At 38.7% G+C, this 24,541-nt stretch overlaps 1 protein-coding gene across 1 annotated transcript; it reads left to right on the plus strand.

Annotated features, from left to right (window-relative positions):
- Nucleotides 1-1,912: 1,912 nt before the first annotated feature.
- CFAP36 (cilia and flagella associated protein 36) lies at nucleotides 1,913-24,443 on the plus strand. The gene is made up of 10 exons (XM_067293027.1): nucleotides 1,913-2,161; nucleotides 9,140-9,204; nucleotides 10,110-10,211; nucleotides 11,166-11,280; nucleotides 12,251-12,338; nucleotides 13,355-13,406; nucleotides 16,055-16,181; nucleotides 21,259-21,428; nucleotides 21,793-21,948; nucleotides 24,224-24,443. The coding sequence occupies exons 1-10, from the start codon at nucleotides 2,047-2,049 to the stop codon at nucleotides 24,308-24,310; spliced, it is 1,077 nt and encodes a 358-aa protein (XP_067149128.1). The 5' UTR covers nucleotides 1,913-2,046; the 3' UTR covers nucleotides 24,311-24,443.
- The last annotated feature ends 98 nt before the right edge of the window (nucleotides 24,444-24,541 follow it).

Genomic DNA, 24,541 nt, shown 5'->3' on the forward strand with positions numbered 1-24,541 from the left:
CTAACTGGCACAACCACATGTTCCTTACTTGCATAAAAAGCAGATTTAAAATAGTTTTTTTTTTTCTTATCAGTAACACACACAAGCAAAACAAGGAGTCATCCAACATTATAAGGGGAATAAATTTAAGTATTAGAAAAAATTTTCACTCTTTCAGCAGTGAAATAGGTGAGGAGAATTACAAAAATTAAATTATTTTTAATGGAGAAAAGAAATGTGTCCCCAATTATCAGCACTAACAAAGAATACACAAGCAATTAAGTTTTAATGTAAGCCTTCATACATTTTGCCTTGGAAATTATTTCCTAATTCTCACACTTTAGGGTGTTTACAAAATTGCTAAGTGACGAATTATGCTAAAATATCTGTGCTCCTATTAAGACTTGATGATTGGTTAACATTTTAAATAAGTTTTGTTACACCTCATGACTGGGTAACACTTTAAGTTTTATAACACTTCAGGTATCTGGAATTAGAGCACCAGATACAACAGCTAGCTAGCAATACTCCAATCTTATTTATTGTTTGCTAAGTAATACCACAATAAAATATGGGTTGAAAATATTTTTTTCCATCATACATACAGGATCATCATCCACATCATTATTGTTATATAAACCAAAAATATAAGCCAAAGCTTTATTGTTATATAAAATTAATATATGTTTGACAGAAGAATCATAGAATAATTTAGGCTAGATTGGACCTCTGCAGATCATCTGGTCCAAGCCCTCCTCAAAGCAGGGCCAGCTTGGATCAGGGTGCTCAGGACCTCCAGTTGTGTCCTGAGTATCTTGAGAGATGGGGAGATCTGCCTTTCTGGGCAACCCATTCCAGTGTTTGATAACCCTCACTGTGAAACTGGTAAATAACATGCACTGCAGTTAGTTTCTATTTGCTTAGATTTTCAGTAGTATTGTGTATATCCTTATCAAACTGAGGGGGTGATTCTGAATAGCTGTTCACAGTCAGCTGACTCAACATCTGATTACCAGCAAGAAATCATTATTTTCCTGGTTTATAGGGCTTAGTCCCCACTTATGTTAATTAAATCAGAAAATGTCAATTAAATTAGAAAGGCTGCACTAGCATCGCTATACTTCAAAGGCATTTACAAGCACTGCACTTGCATCTTTCACTTTACACTGTCCTTAGCTTAACAGAATTATTTTTGTGATTATTTCATTCTCTAGTCTGAGGTGTTGCATTAAAAGATTATCTAACATCTGATCTAATTTCGAGTATATCTTTTAATGCCAACGTACTTGTGGATAATGTGCACCTCCCTTTAAACCGTGATCTGATTACAGGGAATACCAATACAGTCCTTGACCCTATACAAGCTATTGCAGCTCTTAACTGCCGTCCTTAGGCTGACAGTTCCTCTCCCACCCACCTCCCAAAGCAAGAAAACATACGCACTTGGGTTACACGTGTCAAATGCTTAAGCATGAACGGACATCACATAAACAAGCTTGAATGAACTTTGGTTAGCATCGAGACTTCAACGGGCACCGAGGAGCCCGCCTCCACAGCGGCACCGCATGCTGAAGCGCGCAGCTTTCGCGTGGGTTGAGGAGCACCAGCGGAGACAGCAGCACCAGCTGCCGCAGCGCGGACGGCTACCTCGCCGCAGGGGAGCCGGCCCCCTCTCGGCCTCCCCGCGCGGGGCGACCCGGGAGCGCGCCTCGAAGCGGGGCCCGGGCGCACGCCGCAGCTCCCTCCGGAGACTCCTGTCGCTCGACCCGCCCGTTAACGGCCGCCGCAGCGCGGCCCCTCTAAGCCCGTTAAGTCCCTTAGCGCCCCCGGCCTCCGCCCCGCCCCGCCCCAACAGCCGTTGGGCGGTGTTCGCGGCCGTCTCCTTAGCGACCGGGCCGGAAACGAGCTCCTCCCTCCCCCCCCCCGCACCAAGGGCGCCGGAGACCTACGTGCGGCGCGCGCCCCCTCCCCCGTGACACCGGTTGCTATAGCGACCGGCGGGCGCTCCAACGGCCGCGGCCGTATCCGCGCCTCCCGCGGGGCCACCGGGCCTGGCCGCCGCCGCCGATGGCGGCAGAGGAGGAGGCCGAGGTGGAGTGGGTGGTGGATAGCATCGCCGGCTTCCTGCGGGGGCCCGCCTGGTCCGTCCCCATCCTGGAGTTCATGGAGCAGAAATGCGAGGGTGAGCAGCGGGGGAAGACGGCGAGGGCGGGGCAGGGCGGGGGGGGCCCGGCCGCTCCGGCCCGCAGCGCTACGGCGGGAGCGCCTGGGGGCCCTCCGCAATCCCACCCCACTCCGCAAGCGCCCAGGGCCTGCGCGGCCCCCGCTGCGCATGCGCGGGCGGGCCGGGGTAGGCGGCGGGGTGCGTGCGCCTGCCCGCGCCCGCCGCAGGGGAGGCGGCGGCTCCCCTTTTCTCTGGGCTTGTGGCCTCAAGTACGAGCATAAAAATGAGCGGGCAGTGAACGGCTGCAGGGCGCTGGTCGTCTCGGGGGCGTCCGAGGGGGTGCCAGCTGACACCCTGCCGGCTGTTTCAGAAACGAGGGAAACGTCCAAAATAGGTCAAGGCCTTCACTGTAAGGCGGGAATACTAAGCCACTACTCTTCTTATGTGCTGTGTGTGTTTGGCACGTAAAATCATAATTGCAAATCAGTGTTCTGTGTTTACAAGGACGTTTGAGGCCCTGTAGGTTCTGTTTAAAAGTGGTTTTTCATTAAATGGCCTTCATGTTTTACAAAGCTATAGTTGCAGCATTCATACCTTTTTTTAGAGAGATGGTCTTTTATTCTTGGAAAAAACAGTCTCCGCTCCCATAACCTACCAAAGTGGATTTGCTTTCATTGTTTAAGAGGTGATTTTTAAGATGTCGTAATTTACATTCATTAGTTTGTATGTTCATACAAGTGACTTTGGCATGAACTTGCAGTATGATCCCCTTATGCCAAGTGAGTTATTCGTTCCACGTTATTTCATAACAATGTATCTAGAAACCATTTGGAGACCTTTAATACTTTTCTATAGCTATTTTAAAAGACTTCCTTCCTAACAAAAAAAGATTATACTATTAAAATTGCTGTTTGGCCAGCGTGACAGAACAGTAGAAGTCCCAAAACTGAACTCCTGCAGTTTTATGAAAATTGGCAGGTAGAGATGAGAAACCTTAATTTATCTCACAAATGATGGTCTGCAGTAAGAAGTCAGTGGTTATTGCTTATGTTTTGTAGGCTAGCTGGTCTGTGCATGAGCTTAGCTCAGAAACAACTATAGTTACATTTTCTTTTTTGGGTAGCAGCAGGACAAAGAACTGAGAGAACTGTGGAATAAGTTGAGGGAGTACCCAAGGTTAACTGGAAGTATGAGCAGTGTGAGGGCGGACTAGGATAGATCTGTAGGTCTATGTGCAGGCTACTAGGGAGACCTTTGTAGGTCTACGTGTGCGGAGAGGAGAAAAGGAAATAAATCTCTACTGCACAAAGCCAGGCTAAATTAATTCTGCTACTTACAGAACAGCTTGTTTCCTCTGCCTCGAAACACCTGGCTCCTTATGGTAGCAAAATAACTGCAATTTGGAGTCCATTGGTAGATTCCCAAATGCTTATTTAAGCAGGTACAAAATCAGTCCAATTTTGATACATGCATAAATCATCTAGAAAAAAGGAAGCTTTCTTTTATGATTTTTGAAAAATCATGTTTCAAAACTTTAGCCTGTGATACCACCAAGCCTGCAGACATTAACACATGAAAAATGTTAAAGCATACTGTCACAGACTAATTAAGGATAACTTTCCATGGTTACTATAAATGAGATCTGTTCTTGTAGTATCACCTGACAGATCATAAGATTTTGTGTTGAACTATTCTCTTATTCAAAGCAGTTGTATTTTGCCTTAAGCATGGACCATTTTTCACAGAATTACAGAATGGTTGAGGTTGGAAGGGACCTCTGGAGATCGTCTAGTGCAACCCCCCTGTTCAAGCAGGGTCACCTAGAGCACGTTGCACAGGATTGCGTCCAGGCGGGTTTTGAATATCTCCAGAGAAGGAGACTCCACAACCTCTCTGGGCAACCTGTTCCAGTGCTCTGTCACCCTCACAGTGAAAAAGTTTTTCCTCACGTTTGGATGGAAGCGTCTGTGTTTCAGTTTGTGCCTGTTGCCTCGCGTCCTGTCACTGGGCACCACTGAAAAGAGTCTGGTCCCATCCTCTCGACACCCTCCCTTCAGATACTTGTACACATTGATAAGATCTCCTCTCAGCCTTCTCTTCTCCAAGCTAAACAGGCCCAGCTCTCTCAGCCTTTCCTCATAAGAGATGCTCCAGTCCCTTAATCATCTTAGTAGCTGTTTGCCGGACTTGCTGCAGTAGCTCCATGTCTCTCTTGTACCAGTGAGCCCAGCACTGGACACAGTCCTCCAGATGTGGCCTCACCAGGGCTGAGTAGAGGAGAAGGGTCACTTCGCTGGATCTGCTGGCAACACTCTTGCTAATGCACCCCAGGATACCATTGGCCTTCTTGGCCACAAGGGCACATTGCTGGCTCGTGGTCAGCTTGTCCACCAGGACCCCCAGGTCCTTCTCTGCAAAACTGCTCTTCAGCAAGTCAGCCCCCAACCTGTACTGGGGCATGAGGTTGTTCCTCCCAGGTGAAGGACTCTGCACTTGCCTTTGTTGAACTTCATGAGGTTCCTCTCTGCCCATCTCTCCAGCCTGTTGAGGTCCCTTTGAATGGCAACGCAACACTTTGGTGTATCAGCCACTCCCCTCAGTTTTGTATCATCAGCAAACTTGCTGCGGGTGCTCTCTGTCCCTTCATCCACGTCATTGGGAAATAAGTTGTACAGGACTGGACCCAGTATTGACCCCTGGATGTACATCGCTAGTTATTGCCTCCAACTAGACTTTGCGCCACTGATCGCAATCCTCTGATCTCTGCTATTCAGCCAGTTTTCAATCCACCTCACTGCTCACCTAGCCTGTACTTCCTCAGCTTGCCTACCTATGAGGATGTTATGGGAGACAGTGTCAAAAGCCTTACCAAAGTCAAGATAGATGACATCCGCTGCTCTTTCCTCATCCACCAAGCCAGTCATCTCATCATAGAAAGCTATCACATTGGTTAAGCATGACATCCTCTTTGTGAATCCATGCTGACTACTCCTGATCACCTTCTTGTCCTTCACGTGCTTGGAAATGGTATCCAGGATTATCTGCTCCATCACCTTTCGAGGGACTGAGGTGGGACTGACTGGCCTGTAGCTCCCTGAGTCCTTCTTCTTGCCCTTTTTGAAGACTGGAGTGACATTTGCTTTCTTTTAAGCAGAGTGATATGATAGGGAGGCAAAAATACTGAAGCTATAAAACAAAGACCTTCAAATAGTATCTTATTTCTAGGGACTTAACAATGATTAAGTCCAAAGTAGAATGGTTATTACCATAGTTTGTTCTACCAGCTTGTACTTATTCTTTCCTCCCCTCCATCCTGCTCTGGGCTCTAGGACAGCTTCTGTAATGGTTGGTCTCAGCTGGGCAGTCCCTCTTGTTGTGCTGTAGGTCTTGTTAAGGTCCATTAGGGATTTTTATTTTGTGCTTAGAGTGAAACAGACATACTGCTGATTCAGACCACAGCTTCTAAACAAGTCCACTTATCCTGAATTGTTTCCATTCTTCCCAATCTTTGTCTGAGGCAAGATCATTGTGAGTATTTAAGCCCTTCCCTTATATACTGATGAGAAATACAGGTAAAGATTCTAGACTCTTTACAGCACGGAAGAAATAGAGAAATCTGAAGTAGAAGTTTTCTCTAGGGAAGGAGGTCTAAACTGGAGGACCAGTTGTTCAGACACTTCAATTATTATGCAAACAGTCTAAGAGGACTGGCTTGTTCTTGTTTTAGGAATCGGAGGAATTGATTATCCCACTCTGGAGTAATGAACTCTTTTTAGAAGGCTGAATAGAATTTACTGGCAGTAAGAAGATTTATGGAACTTCAGTAAACTTGCATTTAGTGTGAAGTGTGCCTGTACAACGGTCTCTTCCTGTCAGTTTGTTTCAACCTCAGAAATAAGAGGAATAAAGTAGAGAAAGTCCTTACAGCAAATGATCTTCTGAGTTATGATTTGTGCTGTGGAGAGTTGTTGGATGACTTTCAGAAGCTATTGAGAATATAGCTCTCTAAGAAAAGATTAAAGAAGTGTTACTGCAATGTTAGAGTTCCTAAGAAAGCACAGTTAAAGACATTTGGAGTTATAGATGCAATTACCTGTGCTGTTTGCTTTTCCTTTCTTTAAATGCACCGCAACATTTTTGTAAATGTTGTTGATACTGAAATATTTTGTCAAGACAGAATTCTTTTAGTTCTGAAACTTTTAAAGCCTTTGGGCTGAGCAGGTAAATTAGCATGATTTTTGATTAATTGTCAATGTTCTGTGATTCTTCCAAAACAGAATTTGAGTCTTTGTAATTGGTATATAAGGAATTTATTTTGCAACTCTAGTCAGGCCAAGTCCTTGCACTTTGAATTATAAATGATTCTAGCGATTTTCTATTTATTCATAATTTAGTTTGCTTTCTCTTTCTCCACCTGACTTCCTAGGGATTTGATTAATTTCTTGTGGCTTGAATAATTTTTTTTCTATGTGGCTGTTAAACTGAAGTTAAATCCGTAGGTATGTCTTTAAGGTGAGGGGGATTTTCAAATTTTTTCAGATGTTTTAAGGCATTGACTGAAACATTACTTTGTGTAAGCTTGATTATAGTATTGAGTGCGAGAAGATAAAGACAAGGTATCAAAGGAATAAATAGGTATCACTGCCTATGACTGTCTTACCTCCTAGGACAGAGAACCTCCTCAGTGGTCACTTTAGAGAGGGGAAAAAAAAAATTAAAATAGTTATCTCAAGTTTGCTTACCAGCTGTTGTCCATGAGTTAAGATAGTCAGTGGCTCAGTTTAGCAGGGAGAACTCAGACTTGACTTAGCTGTCATCCTGTTTGAGAGTTCCTAGTGAAGATGTTAGTTTTCAACAGAAAAATAATTAGTTTGTCTCCCAGTATACCTGGGTCCCCTGGATTACCTTGATCTGGTGTTCTTCCAGATCTTTGTTCCTGTCGGGTGACAAAAGACTATACCAAAACATTAAGGAAAGATAATGACTGCAGAATCAAGGAATCCTGACTCTGAAAAATCCACGATCCCCATTCAAACACGCTATTCCTTAATGCCATTTAAATCAGAGGAGGTGTTGACTGGAACTCTCTTCTTTTGGCACTTACTTTCATCCTCTTTTGGCTCAAATGCTGAAAATTGAGAGCAGTCAGTACAAGCTTTCCAATTTGCTTTCCATGTTGTCCTGCAGCTGTGGAAGGAGCACGAGGACTTCAGAGGTGTCCTCTCTACGGCGTGAGGCCAGCTGTTGGCTGGGAATCAACTGAGGAGTACCAGCCCTTTCTCAGCACTCCTCTGGGTGCTCAGGGAGGAAAGGAACAGCAGGAAGTAGCAGGGAGCAGAGAAGCAGAGACAAAAAGGTTAGGGCCTGCAAGAGCTATAATAGAGATCCCCTGAAGGGGAAGAGATGCAGAAGACAATAGAGGCAGTTAAGTATCTTCATCCTCTTGGGTTCAGTAATATGGTGGTTGCTACAGAAGCTGAATTTTTTTTAAGAATGAGATTTATAGTACCTTTTTGCTGAACAAATGTTTACTACTATTTAAATGTGCTAGATGAATATTTTAAAAGCACTTACTTTTTTTAAAAAATTTTTTCCCCAAAAATTAAAGTATTTTGCCTGTATAGAAATGAAACAAAAGCAATGTTGATTCTCCAAAATCATGTCATTTAAAAAGTATGTTTCCCTTGCTTATTTAGAGGGCCTGAACTGTTTGATTAGATTTTCGTGGTTGCATTGCTATAGGTTGTTACAAAGTGATACAAGCGCTTTTTGTTTTAGGAACAGCCATCTCAGATCACATCTTACCAAGACTGAGTGTGACATTGTCTCTTGTCTGTCACAGCTGGGAAATGATCCTTTCTAAAAGTCACTATGAATTTATGTGAAACTAATGCTACTTCTATGCGCATTGGTACCATCTTTCATGAGAGATGTTTTAAAAAAAAAATCACATCCATTCATCAATTGGTTAAGTGGAATTCCCATTCCTCAAATGACTTCAAAAGATGGAAAGTGACTTCTCCAACATATCAGGGTGGCTAATCTTGAAGGGAATTGAGGATATCTTACTTCTAAGCCTACATTTTAATCTCTAGGTTTTACATTACCTCTGTTCATTGTTGAGATGATGAATTTAATTTAAATTTGAATATGCATTTGAAAATGTACATTTTTCAAAAAAGGAAGCTGTTTTTCTATTTCTCTTATTTTCTGCTGTTTCCATCTATTCTAGATTATTCGATGTTATTTGCTTGATATTTCCAGTCAGGAGTTGTTAATATGGTCTTAGGATGGCCTATACTATACAAATACCCATTTTGTCTAAACCAGGATAGATATAATTAAAAAATAATTTACCTACACCAGATTTCCTTTTTTTGGGTTATCTGTTTTTATGTTGTCAGGGTCTCCTTTTCCTGCATCACACTGAATTCTTGTTAAATGAATGGTAACACACCCTCCCTTTAAGTATATGTAGAGAGAGAGAATTTTTCTGCTTTATATAAATCATTTGCAGTCTTAGAAGGACCTTACGCAAGTTCACGATAGTTCTTATACTAACACTTGGTTTTTCATGTACATATCTGCTGAATTCTCAACTTGCTTAGAAATCCATTTCTGTTATACTTTTTTTCATATTAGTTAATTACAATGTATTGTGACCAAATGAATATTTGACTTCTAGTTATTGAGCCAGTACTTTTCCATACATTTTTTCCAAGAGGAAAAATCTGAAACCTTGAATATTAATTAAAGCAGAACATTAAATTGTCAAAGTACATTCTTAGCCAGAATGTGTGAAAAACAGAATATTTTATTGTTATTTATCATTCCCTATGCTGTCATATGATTAAATATTCCTTTAAAAGTATAGTTAATATTTTTAACCTTTCAAAATATGATTAATCTTTCTCTTTAAGGAATAAATTAATTTCTGTGGTGTGTATTCAATGTTTTAGTACCTCAAACACTAACTCAGGAATATTTGTCTTTAAGTTTTTGATGATGAAGAAGAAAGCAAGTTGTCTTACACAGAAATTTATCAGGAGTACCAAGCTTTGGTGAGCATTATTCACTACTTTGGTAGACTTCTAAGAAGTATAATTAAAAATGTTTAGTAGTATTTATTTAGATGAACTTCTAATTGTGTTATTATCTATCATCTGTTATCTATAATTTTCTACCATTGCCCGTCAAAAGTTTTATTATATAGTTGCCATATGATTTTTTTTTTTTTATGCTTAGACACCAGGTATGTAGAAAAGAAACTTTAACATACAGTCATATTTTTTATGTGCTGTTACATATTTTTCAGTCATATTGCTATATCCTTTAGCTAAAATACTATAAGTTTGGTATTTTCTGTCAAGTTAAAAATGACAAGCAACATGATGACTGAAAGGAAACACATACAGCTTGTATTTTGTTCACTATTGGCTCTGATAAATCTTTGAGTTAACTTTTAAGTATTAGAAAAAAGCTACAGAATATTTTTGGAGCATTCTTAAAATACCTATGAACCAATGCACACAGATATCTAAAATATTTTTTGTAATAAGGCATGGTAATAGTTTATGTTAAAAAACAATTAAATGCAGATCAACATCCATTTTGCTCTGTGTGCCTGTTATCCTTCAGGGTCAGGCTGAAATTATGTAGGCGGCAAAAAATAACATGAAATACTAGCCAGGATTCCAGGGAAAAGGCAGAGAGAGGAGATTGTTGGAAACTGGAGAAGCTAAATTGAGTAGTAACCAAATTCAGCAAGCAAAATCAATGTTAATCTTAACAGTTAATGAAAGTAAATCAAGCCTGAAGTATCAGAAAATCAGTTACAGTCTTGCAGTGATTTTCTTGCGAGTTGAAAAATAAAATGGCAGCAGTAAAGAATATACAATTATGAAAAAATGTCATATGATTCCAAGGGAAAAACCTATTAGGAGGTAAAGGTTATACTTTCTTATAGGTTGAAAAATTAATAGAAGGCTATCTTAAAGAAGTTGGAATTAGTGAAGAGAAATTTCAAGAAGCTTTTTCATCTCCTCTTGCAAAGACACACACTTCACAGGTATGTTTTTCTTTGTTAAGAAATGTATGGATTTAATTAATTTTTCATTATATTTTCACTAATATAGCAGGGCAAAGATGAAATTTTGAAAAGTTTTATTGTTAAAACTTTAATTTTCTAAAACCTGAATTAATGTATTTGTTCATATAATGAACTATGACCAGCAAAGTTATATCTTTAAGTTAATGACAGATATTTGTGTGGTGTCAGAAACTTTTTAGCAGAGATTTGTCTCCTGTGCTTTGTTTTTTTTTTAAAACAAACCCCAGAGTTTAGGGTGTGTCATTCACCTTTAATTGCAGATGTGTCGGCTTTTCCTTAGTCTTCTGTCCATTTACGATAGCAGACAAACTAAAAGGTTGAAGCAATAGACATGTTCCGTAAAGGCAAAAGATGATATTTTCCTCTAATTTTGTAATAAAATGATAAAATCTGGAAAACAAAAATTGGCCTTGAGAAGACAAGGCATGATTCTATAGAACTTCATCTGCTCAAAGATACCTTTCAGAATTGTCTCAGGTTTGCTGGGGAGAGAAGTAGGCGCTTCTGCTGCCACAGTAAATTGAGCTTTGTTTACATACTTCCTCCTAAATGTATAACAAGATTCTTCAGTGTACGTCCCTCAGTCAAGTTTACAGTTTTTGTTCAGTAAGTCAAATGAATTGCAGCAGTAAATTTACACTGGGAAAGCCTCCAGGTTTTGTGATAACGTTATTGTAGCCATGATGAGTTAAGGACATAGGCAAGAAAAGAACTCTAGATTTTATTTTTATTATTATTATTAGCTTAACTTATATAACTAGAAAAAGTAGACAGATAGGAGAATTAATTCTAATTACTGAAAATATATGTTCAGCAGAATTTAAATCTTAATATAATTTCAAGCAAACTGAAATGATTGTGATCCTTTCTGTAGGATTTTTAATTCATTTATGATTATCTTCCCTCCTGCAGGCCATTTTGCAAACAGTGTTGGCAGCAGAAGATTTCAGACTATTTAAAGAAATGATGGTACAGAAAAATATTGAAATGCAATTGCAAGCTATTAGAATCATTAAAGAAAGAAATGGTAAGAAATGATAAATGTGGGGTTTTGCTTCATCTTTTTATGTGTTTTGATGACTACATGATCCATGATTGATAAATAATGAGTATGGAGCTCTGGTCCAGTTCCAGTTGAAATTAATGAAGAACATTCAGTTGATTTTAGCAGGACCAGGATTTCAATACTTAGTCCTTGGCTTGTATTCTCAGCCACTGCTGTCTTTCTAATAAATAGGAAAATAGAGCTGAAAAGTTAAAGTTTTTCTGTGAAATTTGGCTTTAGTTTTCTGCTAAAGAATTTTGTTGACAATTTTGGGAGTGTTAAAGTAATTATATCACTTAGCACCATATCATTGCTATGCAAATTGCAAAATCCAGACTATCAACATCCTTGTTGTTCACCCTCTGCCACATTTATCTTGCAAATCACATTGCACATTTGCACATGAAAAATCCATATAGAAAGCAGAAGTTATGACCTTCATTCTAATGTATACTTACCTTTAAGGAAGAGCAAATAATTTATACCCAACAATGCTGCTCTGATGACGTTTGAGAGGATTTTCATCTACTCACCCCTTTATTCCATGTCTACAGTTTTACCATTTTGTTTTGTGTTCTTACTGCATGTATGGTTTTTCAGAGAGAGTAATTTTTAAATTTGAAGTTTCGCCCAGCAGCTAATTAGGAAAATGATTGTCTAGTTAGTCATGGTTGTTCTGCAGCCTGTAGGGAATACTGTATGATGGTCAGTGTAGAGTATGGCTTATGGTTTACCTTTTAGATGTCCAAATTTTAGTATTTCAGAGCGCTTTGCCTTTTTGCTGCCACAAACTCAATGCCCAGGATTTAGAATATTTCTGGAAACAGCTACAGAGAGGAAGAATTAGATGTAGTTTTTCTTTCTGTGCTCTGGCTGAAGAATGATGCCAAAGGGAATACAAAATAATGTTTTTTAAGAGTAATGCATAAATTTTGCCCTGATTTTTTGATAGGTGTGTTGCCTGACTGTTTGACAGATGGTTCTGATGTATTCAGTGAAATTGAACAACAAGAAATGAAAATCCTCAGGGAGGTTCTAAGGTAAAAATGAATCAGTCCTACCTCATACATTATTTTAATAGAGAAAAATATATAGGGCCTAACTCTTCCAGATTTTTCTAGGAAACTTTCCTCATTTTCGGGGTGACATGAATGTTCTTGTCAAAATCCTACTAGAAAATGAATAGTGCTAGAGAGTGGGTGTGATCAGGAATATTTAAAGACACAGGGATAACCACTCCATCATGCTGAACTGTCTTTGCGACACATGTAATGGTGTGTGATTTTATAAGCCCTGTCATATCCCTTCTCTCCTGAATCCTGAGTTAAACCTAAAATTAGACCTAGGTTAGACCTGCACGGACTCTGGACAGTAGCAGCGTGTTAGCTGTAATCCCTTCTTCTGGGGACACCCTAAACACAGATCTGGAGAGATAGGATCAACGCTGTAGGTCTGCTTAAAGCAGCTTTACTACTCCTTAGCACCACTAGAATATTGTGCCCTGCTCTGCGTCCCTTAAAGCCTTGGAAAGGCAAATTCTGCTTTTGCAGTAGGCTTTATTCTTTCCCACAGCTTCTTTCTAGCTGTGTACAATGACTCTTGCTATAATCTGAGGGGGTGCGTGAGGACTGATACAGCTAGAAAGATTCTCCTCCACTCCCAGTTCACACGGATATGAACAATCATAAACAAATAATATCAAATTAGTCCATTCAGGTTATTTTAAATTATGCTATTTTCCTTCTGTTTTCTGCGAACACTTTCCTTCCGATCTTTAAAGCAACAAATGAAACAAGGGATAGATACTCTAGAAATTCTTATACAGTTATCTTAGCACAGGGCAAATTAGAACCCACAGTTTTCAGTCTATATGTTTATCATAGTTCTTTATTTCTATTAAGACTGTATTTTCATTTAAGTCATGAAAGTATTTTGGACATTTCAACAAATTCACATTATATTGAGATCTTGATAATCCTCAAGTATTTAAGCAGTGCTAAATTTATATTTACTGATACTAAAGAAGTCTTGAGTTTACCTGTATTTTGTGTTACAGGAAGTCTAAGGAAGAATATGAAATAGAGCAAGAAAGGAAAAGGACTGAAGAGGTCAGTAGCTTATTTTTCTAGATGAGTTATGCTGATGATTAAGAAATACTTTGATACTTTTGTCTCATGTGTTAACTATATCACTTTAAGGCAATATGTACCATCCAGTATGTACCATCCAAAGCAAATAAAAGGTTTGTCAGGAAGGTCTTACTGACTTTTCTCTTTGAAAAGTCTGCTCTGTTGTTTACATTTTTCTTCATAGTGTTACTGACATTAGTGTTATACATAATACCATTAACCATCAGTCATTTGGTGGAGCTCATATAGTAAGCATGTTCCCTCTTCAGTATCAGAGTTCTAAAATCCTGGCAATGGATGTCAACCTTTCAGATCCAGAGAACATCTGAATTACCAATATTGTCAAGATCAAAGAGACTTCAAAGTATAAGCTTCTTAGAGATGATAGCATTCATAATCCTTCAGGAATTTTAAGGATCACTTCACAGACAGTATAGTTATTCATTAAGTCTGCACAATGCTGCAAGAATCTAATCACCAGGAACTAGAAATCCTCTCCGAGTTAGAATGTCACTTGGTCTCCATCACAGTAAACCCTGTAGAAAGGTAACTGAATGTAAAAGTGGACTGACTAAATTGCCAGTGGTTAAGCAACTAAGAAGCAAATTGAAATCTGTTGAGCAAGGCTGCTTCAGGGAAGCAGTAATATCTCTGGTGGAAATGTGTCAGTAAAGCTCTTCTTCACCAGGAAAACACATAAAAAAATAGCTGGGAATGTAGGCTGTTTCAAAAGGGAGTACAGTTGCTTTTCTATTCTTTTTTTTGCCATTAAGAAATTGAGCCCAGTAAATTTGAAAAGAGAAGGCACTCTGTTTCTTCAGCCTGAATTGACAAAGGAAACTGCCTGGATACCAAACCTAACTACCACAGAGATAGTTACTTTATTTCCAGTCCTACTCCTGAATTCAAACCCATAATAAGTGCAGATGATTGCTATGCTATTGAATGCAAGTCCTAAACAAATTGGGACATTCCTCCAAATCAAATGTCTCGCCCTGCATCCTATAGAATAAGGATGCTGTAGAAAAGCAGTGACAAAAGTCTTTGTTTCCCATATTACAATAATACATTCCAGGAAATGAGTCACCTGTTCTATAGGATTTCTTACAAAACAATCTGGAACTTCAGATTTGGCTCATTTTAAGAATTGACATTGTATCTAGATGCAGACTTATCCAAGTCTTTATAGACCAGCCAAGAATATCAATACTGTAGCATTTCTATTCAAAACAAGCCAGAGTACAGTAGCACCAATCAATACCTTCAAGGGCCCAACCAAATTCAAGGGGTTATTGTACTATGTCCTATACAAACATTGAGCCACTTAAGAATTTAAAATCTTAACTGACAAAGCAGATTAAAAAAAAATGTGTGTGTGTGTGTGTGTGTACATACATATATATATATAGCTGAGTAGTTACTTTTGTTTACTGTTTCTCCCTATTCATTTTTTCAGTCCAGCCGTTGTATTCTGTTTCTTCTTGGCCTAGAATATGTGCACAGTGCTGTAATACTTCAATTTATCCTTTAGGGCTAACAGCATTTGATTTCAGGTAGTACTTCTTTATAAGATATGCTTCCTAATAATTTGGGAAGCAGAATAATATATCCTTCATTATTAGAAAACATGAGTCTCACTGCGTATTTCATAAAGACAAAACTTACCTTTTGTACTTAAGCATTATTTGATCAAAGGTGGAATTCTTAATTTTTCTTTCTTTTTGGTCCAAAGGAAATTGTAGCAAAGGACATGTGGAAAGTGCTATTTAAATTTACCTTAGCATCACTAGCCCCTTCAGGATGTCTTCTGTCACTCCCCCTCAGTTATAGTACCTGCCCTAAAATAGTTTAATAATGCAAAACTTAGTATGCATTTGCAGGAAATCTGACTCCAGAAGCAATATGAATTCACTGAATACATTAATTCACTTGGACAGAGATGGTAATAGTAATTGCTGAATTACATATTTTTGTAAATAAAAAATAATTTGCTATTTTGATGAATACTAGAAGGTTCTGGCATGAATTAGATGATTGATGAAAAGCCTAGACATTTTCTGGGCAAATGCTATCTGGCTTTACTATTTCCAGAGAGGTGCACTGTACTGTCAAGATTTGTCAGACTAGCGTAGAAGTGAAATAATAGTGTCAGATATTATCCAGACCTGTTGTTGCCATTCAGCTGATTATTTCTCTGTTTCTGCGTTAACTTCAGTGTATGTTCCTGGTTATCTTTCTATCTCCTATTATATTTTTCTGGTGACAGAGGTGTATGTGAAAGTCACATGTAAAGCATGACACATGCGCACACACACACACACAACATCATCTATTTGTAGCTGGGAAGCAAAACACCAGTTTACCTAATATTCTAAATTCTGGCTGTTGATAAGAGGTTTTGAACTAAAATTAAAAAGTGCTGATTTATGACTATAAGCAAATACAAACATTCCTATTAATAAAACAAGTGGTTTTCTTTTGTTTGCTTTAACAATACAGTATGTAGTTTAAACAACACAATTTTAACTGAAAGTTCTTTTGACTGTTTTCTGTGGGTTGATAGTTTAATGCCTAAAGTGCGGTGCTAGGAAATGTAATGCTTCTTTTTGTTTGCTTTTTAATTTAAGGCACTTGATAAATTTAAATCAGCAGACGTTACATACAGTTTTCCAAGAGATTCCAGAGAAGCTGTAAAAGTTAAGGAGTCCGTGGAGGGAGCTGATGATTTTGAAGGAACTCCACAATTTTCATTAGGTAATTTTATGGAAGTGTTTTGCAATAGTGAGTATGCACTATGACATTATTTTCAAATTACCGAAGAGTCAAATCATACCAAGATTTTCAAAACTTGACTAGACAAGGCCCTGAGTAACCATCTAGCTTTGAAGTTAGCCCTACTTGGGGGAAGATGTCTACACTAGATGGCCTCCAGAAGTCCCTTCCAACATGAGTTATTTTATGATTCAGTAACATTTATAAACCACCTCTATTAGAGGAGGAAAAAAGGGAGTCTAACAGCAGTTTTCATCTTTCAATTTATGTGCATATGCCATTGTTATTGCAAAGAACAATGTTTTCCCTGTAAGTAAATACAAATCATTTATTTAAAAAATTCTGATTTCTCTCCCTGTGTGTGGCTATCATAGGTTTAATTGATAGTTGTACAACGTTTTTTTGATAGTAATAAAATATTTTTGAAAGAACCAACCTTAAACTTTTAAGATTCACTCAATCCTAGCAGTCAGACTACCAGACTGAATCTTCTTGCCTTGGTTCATATTGGATTTGTTACCTGTTTCAATTTTTAATTTTTACATTTTTGTTTTTGAATAGGATTGTGACACTTAACAAAATAATATATTACAAGGGGAACTTTCTTAAGTAGACTTGAACTTTACCCAAGTTATACAGTGAAAATTGTTTGAATTATTTTGTAGATGACTGTTTACTGGAGGTAATGACCAAGCCAGTGCTTTTACAGTGAGGAAAAAATCACTAGTTATGAAGGAGGTGCTCTTTGTTGGTATATTTGTGTACCAGCTAAAGCACAAAGAAGGCTGATCTTTCCAGTAAAGCGGGAAAATTCTTAGATAATATGAAGCATATATATTTGTGTGTGTTTGTAGAGAGCATGTATTTTGTGTGTGTGTGTGTGTGTATATATATATATCTACATACATACATATGTGTGTATGTGTATATGTGGGTATGTATAAATACAACCCTCAAAAATAAGTGTTACATCTCACTGGTATCTGCTCTCTTTGACAAGCTCATGAAAAAATTTTAGCTTAATATTCTAAGATAATTTCCAAGAATAAAACTCCAGCCATGGAAAATAGCCTGTACTTCGTTCAGGTTTTTTTTCCTGATTCTAGTACTTGTCTTTGTATGCATTCACACTGAAATTTTTCATATCATCACAGACACTTGAGCTGGATATTTTTAGCCTTAGTTGTACTTGTGGAACATACTTGCTCCTTGCTTTCCATTTTGTGGCCATAAATGGATGCAGTGTTTGTAGAACCCTCTGTTCCTTTAAACTAACTTATTGTCTTTCACATTAGAGAACTCAAAACAAAAAACAAAAAAACAAACAAACAAACAAAAAAACCCACAACAAAAAAGTGCCACTAACCTTTTAAGTATCTTTCTTTCCTTTTTATCCCTTCCGTTCTTCTGAAGTTTTGTTACTTTCATTTGAACTCTTCTTCTCTCCCTTGCACCCTCAGAAGCATGCAGGAGGCCCCTGAGTTTCAGCTGCAGGTATACTTGCGTTCTTTTCTTCTCCTAGCCTGCTCGTATACCTCTCATTTTTGTGTAGTCATGCTGCTTTGCAAGGGCACCATTAAATTACATCTATCTTGTAGTGGTTGTTTTCCTGTTTTGGAACGCAGGTGCATTCCTAGCAAATATTCTGTCTGCTATTAATCCTGTGCTTGAGAGACAGGAGATCTGGGAGCCTTTCTTCTGTGCTGTCCAGGTGTCCACTCACACTGGTGCTGAGCATTCTTGATGTTCTTTAAATGCCAAAGAAGAGACAGGCCTACAAGCAGTTTAGCACCTTGGAAGTCATCCTCATCGGTGTAGGATTGGCATCTTGTGGCAACCTGTCCAAAGAGGCTTCTGAGAAAGTTCGTCAGAGCTTACCCTCCAGTATCACCCTTTAGAAAAGTGGTTTTGGATAGAGAAGGCAAAAATCAAGAAGAATCTGCCTTGGAAATCTTCTTCTTTCAGATCCCTTTCTCACCCAGAACTGAGGAACAGCCTCCAAAAGGGTCTGTTATTACCTGCTTTCTAAACATGGGCTCCTAACTAAAATTTCATGTCTGATAATGGGATCATCTCCTCTGCTTGAATTGCTTCCTCTTGGTGCCAGATTCAACGCTGGGAAGGGACTCGGCAAGAACTACCCACTAAATCTGTGTGCTTCTACAGTAGTAGAGTAACTGTCTTCTACTCTCATCTTGATGAGTCCCTGACCCCCACTGCCACCAGACCTGCTCTCAGATCCTGGCTGCATGTTTCTCGCTCTTCCGGGCTGCATTACTGAGGAGCAGAACAGCTAGCCCTTCTCAACCCGAGAGCAGGGAGAAGTCTCATACCCAGGAGTCTTGGCTCTCCGGGCAATGCGGCCCTTGCATGAACCAGTTCTCATAGTGAGGAGAAGAAAACTTTCTCTTCCCTCTCCCCCGCCCTCCCTTCCCTGGCATATATATATATATATATATATATATATATATATATATATTTTTTTTTCCTTCAACTACCCAACCTGTTCGTTAACTTTTTCCAGTTCCATTTCACCTAGAAAGCTGAGATTTCAGTTTGTGGACCCCCTTAAAATTTTCCACTATATGATGAATTTTAATCTAATATCAATTAACTTAATTTTCTTAATTTCACTTTGGTGATCCCCTTATAGTTTACAGATTAGTAATAATGAATAGTTTACAGATTGCAAAACCAGTTTTCCAGGAGCACTTTGACAACCCAACTTGTTGCACTACTACAGATTTCGTAGTAAAGGTCATGCGCAACACCTCAGAGTGCAAGCAACCTCTACAGCGTTCCTGGTGAACACTTCCCTTTCCATGTACCTGCAGGGCAGCTACTTCAAGTTCCACTTGTGTTTGCACCAAGTGGCATTTATCACACGGATGTAAGAAGGATGCAGCATCTGCTGGAGTGGTCCCGAACGCTTGTATTTTGAGAAGATTCTGCATTAAATGTCCTCATGGAAAAGCATGTTGCTTAGTCACCCACAGTGTGAATGTACATGTAGACAAGTTCTCAAAGGAGAAGAAAAGGTTACATACCAGTAACTTTATTTCTTTGAGATGCGTTGTCTATTTGTACATTCACTATCCACCTTCCTTCCCTTCTCTTCTCAGTATCTTTTCAGGTTTGTGGGTTAAGTGAAACTGAGGGTCCTATGATCACATCCTACAGGTACTGCTAAGACAAAAACATCTCCAGCTTGAGTGTTTGCAATATGGACAGCCACAGTGTAAATGTACATACACACAACACATTTCAAGGAACTACTTTCTGGTAAGTAACTTTCCTTAATCATAATGTTGATTGTAGGGTAGGTATTTGGCAGGCAGCATAGGTTTTTTTGCTCTGTTTTTTTAATTGGACAGACTTGGTGTCAGGAATTTTTTTCTAGCAGTTTTAACTCTGTCCTCTCCCAGTACCTCTGAGGACTTCTGTCTGTCAAATAAAAAGACATTTTTTCATTAAAGGACCATCAAAACTTCTAGCAGTCATATTTCAGTGAAACGGAAATTTTTCAACTTGACCTGTGGTTTACATTTCTGTCTTTATTTGTTTTCCATACTTGAATAGTATTTCCTCTTCTTTGCCTTTCCCCTACCTTTTCATGATTTTATATATATATAAATTATATATAAACTTTTTGAACTAGAAAAAGCAGCATCATTGAAGAGCTAAATGTGTATTATGTGCTTTAACTTAAAAAACAATTGAGTTGGTGTTTATCCTGCATTAGCTTTAGTGGGGCCAGCCTTTGCCATCTGTTACTGTGGTCTAGTAGAGTCCAGGGGAAGTACTTTTACCTTAATATTCCTGCAAGTTATTTCTCAAGATAACATTACATAAAAATCTGAAGTCCAGCACTGTAGAATTATAATTAGCTACACTCAATTACATGTATCAACTCAGATATTATTGATAGAAACTGACTGAATACAGTAAAATTCAGATTGCACTATCATCAGTACTATTGTATCTATACTGATATTCTCAGGGTTCTTCAAACAGTCCAAAGCTTCTTCATTTTTAATAAAAGTACAGAAGGAGCAGCAACTTGCCTTACCCAGGCACAGTTCTCAGTCAGGTCAAGAGAAGTCTTAATAAAGTTCTGAAACCGTACCCTGCTGTGCAGTCCAGTGACTGGAAAAGCTTTCACTCAGTAGCTGTGATGCCATCAAAGGCACACCACGGAGTTCAGTGGGATCCAAGGCAAAATTATCCTTGGTACCTGCAGAGAGGTTAAAAGCACAGTTGTAATCTGTACATGGTTTAATTGTACTTTTCTTGTCAGTGAGGAGGTAGCATTTGTCCAAGAAAAAAGCAACAGGTGAACAGGGTGTCATGCAGAAACGCTGTCTTGCACAAGCCGAGGGAGTTGGTAGAGAGCGGAAGAGAGGAGAAGTCCTTTGAGCCTTACCTGGTCTGAACCAGTGCTGGCCAGAGCTCCCTGGTGGGCCAGCCAGCCCGGGATAGAAGTGTGGTGGGTCCCCGTTAGGTCCTCACACATGGGGAGGATCTGTTCTGATGATGAGTAATTGAGCTCTGTGGGTGCAACTGTAATGCCCTGCACCTCTTTCGAGCTTCACTTCCCCTTCTCCCAACTGAACATATTTACTTAAACACATTATTTCCTGGTTCATTTCTCTGCGGTTGAAAGAAAGCTGAACCAGTACACTTGTATTTGGAGTTGGCTACAGTGTGCCTTATAGTCTGCCGATTCCTGGCACTGAAAACTAAGATGGAAATTGAAAGTACAGTCTAGATATAAACTGGTCTATTAGAATAGTGACTATGAAACTACATTCTAACCATTTGACATAAGTACACAGGTACTTATTCTAATGTCAAACATTGTTTAATTGTGTTTTTAGTGCAAAGACAGTATTTTAACAATGTTTCTGAAAGAAGCTTTTATTAGTCAATAAAAAGGGGAGAAACATGATTTTTAAAGTGTTCCATTTTAAAACCAGAGACATCCAGATATTGAAAGAAACTTTTTTTTTTTTAATACGTCTGCTCTTCTAATTGGTTTCTATGCAAAATTGCTGTGTAGAGGAATCACAGAAATCTGCAAGGAGAGATTTAAAACCAGTACACCTGTTACAAAAAGGAACAGAGAGCATGTCTCAACCTTCATGTACCAAAGTGAAAGAAGATACCAAGAAAAGGGCAGCTGGAAAAGATTCAGAAAATGCAGCACGAGAAGCTGGGATCGAAGGACTCGTAAGTTTAAAACAAACGTACAGCTAGAATGTGAAAAGACAGTATTACATTTAGAATATATTTCCTATTTTTGTGTTACTGTATATTTCCTATTATTGAACCAAATTATCAACATGAAAACAGTTTAGGGTATTCAACAACTTAATTTGCATGAAGTTCAGATACATCGTTCTAGTTTTAGAATAGCTTCAGCTTTTGCCCTTGTGAAAAGTTCTTAATAGACAGCTATGGTTAAAGCTTGGATTTTTTTTCAGATAGTAATTTTAGAGGCTAATGTTTTAATTATTTTTATCTCAAATACACATATATGTAATAATACACATACCTTTAGAAATTAATTTTTGGTATTGAAAAAAAATTCCAGAATTTAGCAGAGCTTGAAGAACACCACCTGAGGCAACGAGAGGACTACTTAAAGAAAAAACGAGATATGCTGATGGCTACGAAGAAAGAGTCAAGAAATAATGTACTGTCACCGACAAGTACTGACCAGAAAAATGAGGAATTATCTCCTAAAGAGGTGAAAGATTCAAAAATTTTAATCAACCTGACCGCTTTATAAAAAGTGCATATTAACTTCAGTGAAGATGTAAATGTTGCTGCTGAATATTGTAGCAGAACAAAAGCAACAAGTGGTGGAAGTAGTGGCAGATCATTTTCAGATTACTGCTCTTGCAGAAGTTTGTAAGGCAAGAAGAAATTTTAATGATTAAGTTAGCATTATCTTGGTTCTGTATCATTAAATCTTCTATCATTAAATCATGATTAATATAAGGTTATGAACTGCTAAAACATTGGCTTGCTCCTAGTCCATGACCTACCATTTGGGCTCCCTTAAATCCTTGAAGGTTTTTTTCAGCTGATATAGGAAAAACACTTTTCTTTTGCAAAGTCTTACTTTGCAGAGATAAATTTGCTGAGTTGTCTTGATGTCTTACGAGAGTTCTGTTCTTACTGCAAATGAAGAAATCCTTGATTAACACATTATGATAAAACTAAATGTTAGAAAGACATTAGAAAGGCAGTCTGAAAGGTGGATGCTGCTGTCATCTATCCAGTTGCCTCTAGCAGAAAAAAATGCTTCTGAGAGAGAGCTGGAATCATAGGAAAGATTCATAGGAATCATAGAAAGAGAATGGCACATCAGCTGTAAAGGTGCAGCTGGCAGTTTGTTCTTCAAGGCCTTTCCTTCTCCCACATCTAAACACTTTTCACCTCCTTACAATAATGTTGCATTGATCTTACCTGTAAAGACAGTCTCCTTTATTCAGAGACATGTATCATGGAGAGAGCTCTGCAAGATAGTTCGGTATATCAGAATAAAATAGATTGTACTATTGAACTACATGACCGTAGTACTAAGGTCAAGTTCTCATGAGATCTTTATCCCAAATATTCCAGTCTATGGGTACTGAAATGCTGTGGCACTAGGTTCAGTCACAACGTGCTTGTTAGTGTTTCAACCAGTCATCCTGTCACTGCCCGACCGTCTTTCTTCCATTCTCCAGCACTGAATACTTGAAAAATACGACTGAAATATTTGTTACAGTGAATAACCTTAAAACCATTACAATCATTTGAATTTGTCCAGAAGATTACTTTTCATTGCCATTGTATTCACAAATACAGTGCAGGGAGGAGAAATATGTAGCCAGTAATAGCAGAGTTTCCATGAGGCACATTTTCAAGGAGCCTAAAATTTTCTAGGAGTTTTACCTGAGTCAGCAGAACCACCTAACCTCTGCTATATAGAATATCTACTGAAGACCAGAGACCTTCTGTTGCCTCAGGAATTTTTCCAAAGTTACTAAGCATTTTATTATGTGCACAATGTCAGAAATACTGTTGTCTGGGGAACTTCTAAGACAATGAAGCAGCAACATTTGAATTTGAGGTTATTCCTCTTTCAAGAAGACAGGTACAATGCAGTAGAAAGAAAGGGAGACGCATGTAAAGAGTCAGTTCTGGGATCCACTTCCCAAGAAATGGCATAATTTTCTTTCAATCATTTTTGAAAATGAATGACTTTGAAAGACCATATTCACAAACGAATAGTTTGTCAGCACCACCAGAACTCATCTAATCTTTCTTAGCAGTGCATAACACTTAACAGAAAGTAATATTCCTATTCAGAATAGTCTTCAGTACCAATTGGCCTGTATAATGGACTGTAACATTTTTTTATGCAACATACATAATTATCTTAGAATAAGGATTGAAATTAATATTGAACATAATGTTAAAACAGATCAGCATGAAGTGAGCATTGACACAAGCGCTTGGAGTCCCCTCGCTTTGGCATCCCCTGCGGAGCGCGCACCAGAGCTGCAGGGGGGCAGCTGGGGCTGGGGAGCAGGGGAGGGCAGGCTGCCCCTCCGGTCCTGCTGGTGCCTTCCCGCACCTTTGCGAAGCTGGAGTAACCAAGAGCTCTGGCAAGGACTGAGTAATTCGGAGTTTAAGCCCTGCTATGTTATCATGAATTTTTACCTTAGTCGAAGAGTTCAGCAGCCGCACAGCAAAGACGCAGCGCTGCTGGTTTCACCGTGGCTGGGTGCTGTCGCCCCAGGGCGGGGGGCTTTTGCTGAGGAGCAGCACAGGCAGCAGGGAGAGGGCAGCTGCTGCAGCCTCAAGTCTGGAGATGAGGTTACTCACCTGCTCCTTGTTACAGAGGAAATTTCCTATCAGCTACTTGATTTGGCTCATACATTTTTAATTAGTATTCAGCATTAGAAGGCAGGATATGTGCCAAAAAGCCATGCAGTTTACTACTGTATCTTTTTTCATTTTGTTTATAGACAATGTCAGAAGAGAAACAAAGATTACTACAGAAGAGGAAAATGCTTGCAGAAAAACTAAAAGAAGAAGTTATTAATAAGCGGTAATTTTAAGAAGCTCGCTCATTGCAGAACTTAAGAACATGAGTAGTTTCTTTTAGAATAAATTATCTAACCAGTAATTGGATGGATTTGTTTTCAAATATATTACACTTAATTTTTAGAGCTTTCACACAAGCAACTCAGTTCTTTGAATATAAATATTTGAAATTACATTGAAATACACTAAAAACACATATACTTTCCAGAATGCTGGAGACTTACTTTCACTGAAATGTA

This window comes from Apteryx mantelli, chromosome 3 (assembly GCF_036417845.1).
Source record: "Apteryx mantelli isolate bAptMan1 chromosome 3, bAptMan1.hap1, whole genome shotgun sequence".
NCBI classification, from domain to species: Eukaryota; Metazoa; Chordata; class Aves; order Apterygiformes; family Apterygidae; genus Apteryx; species Apteryx mantelli.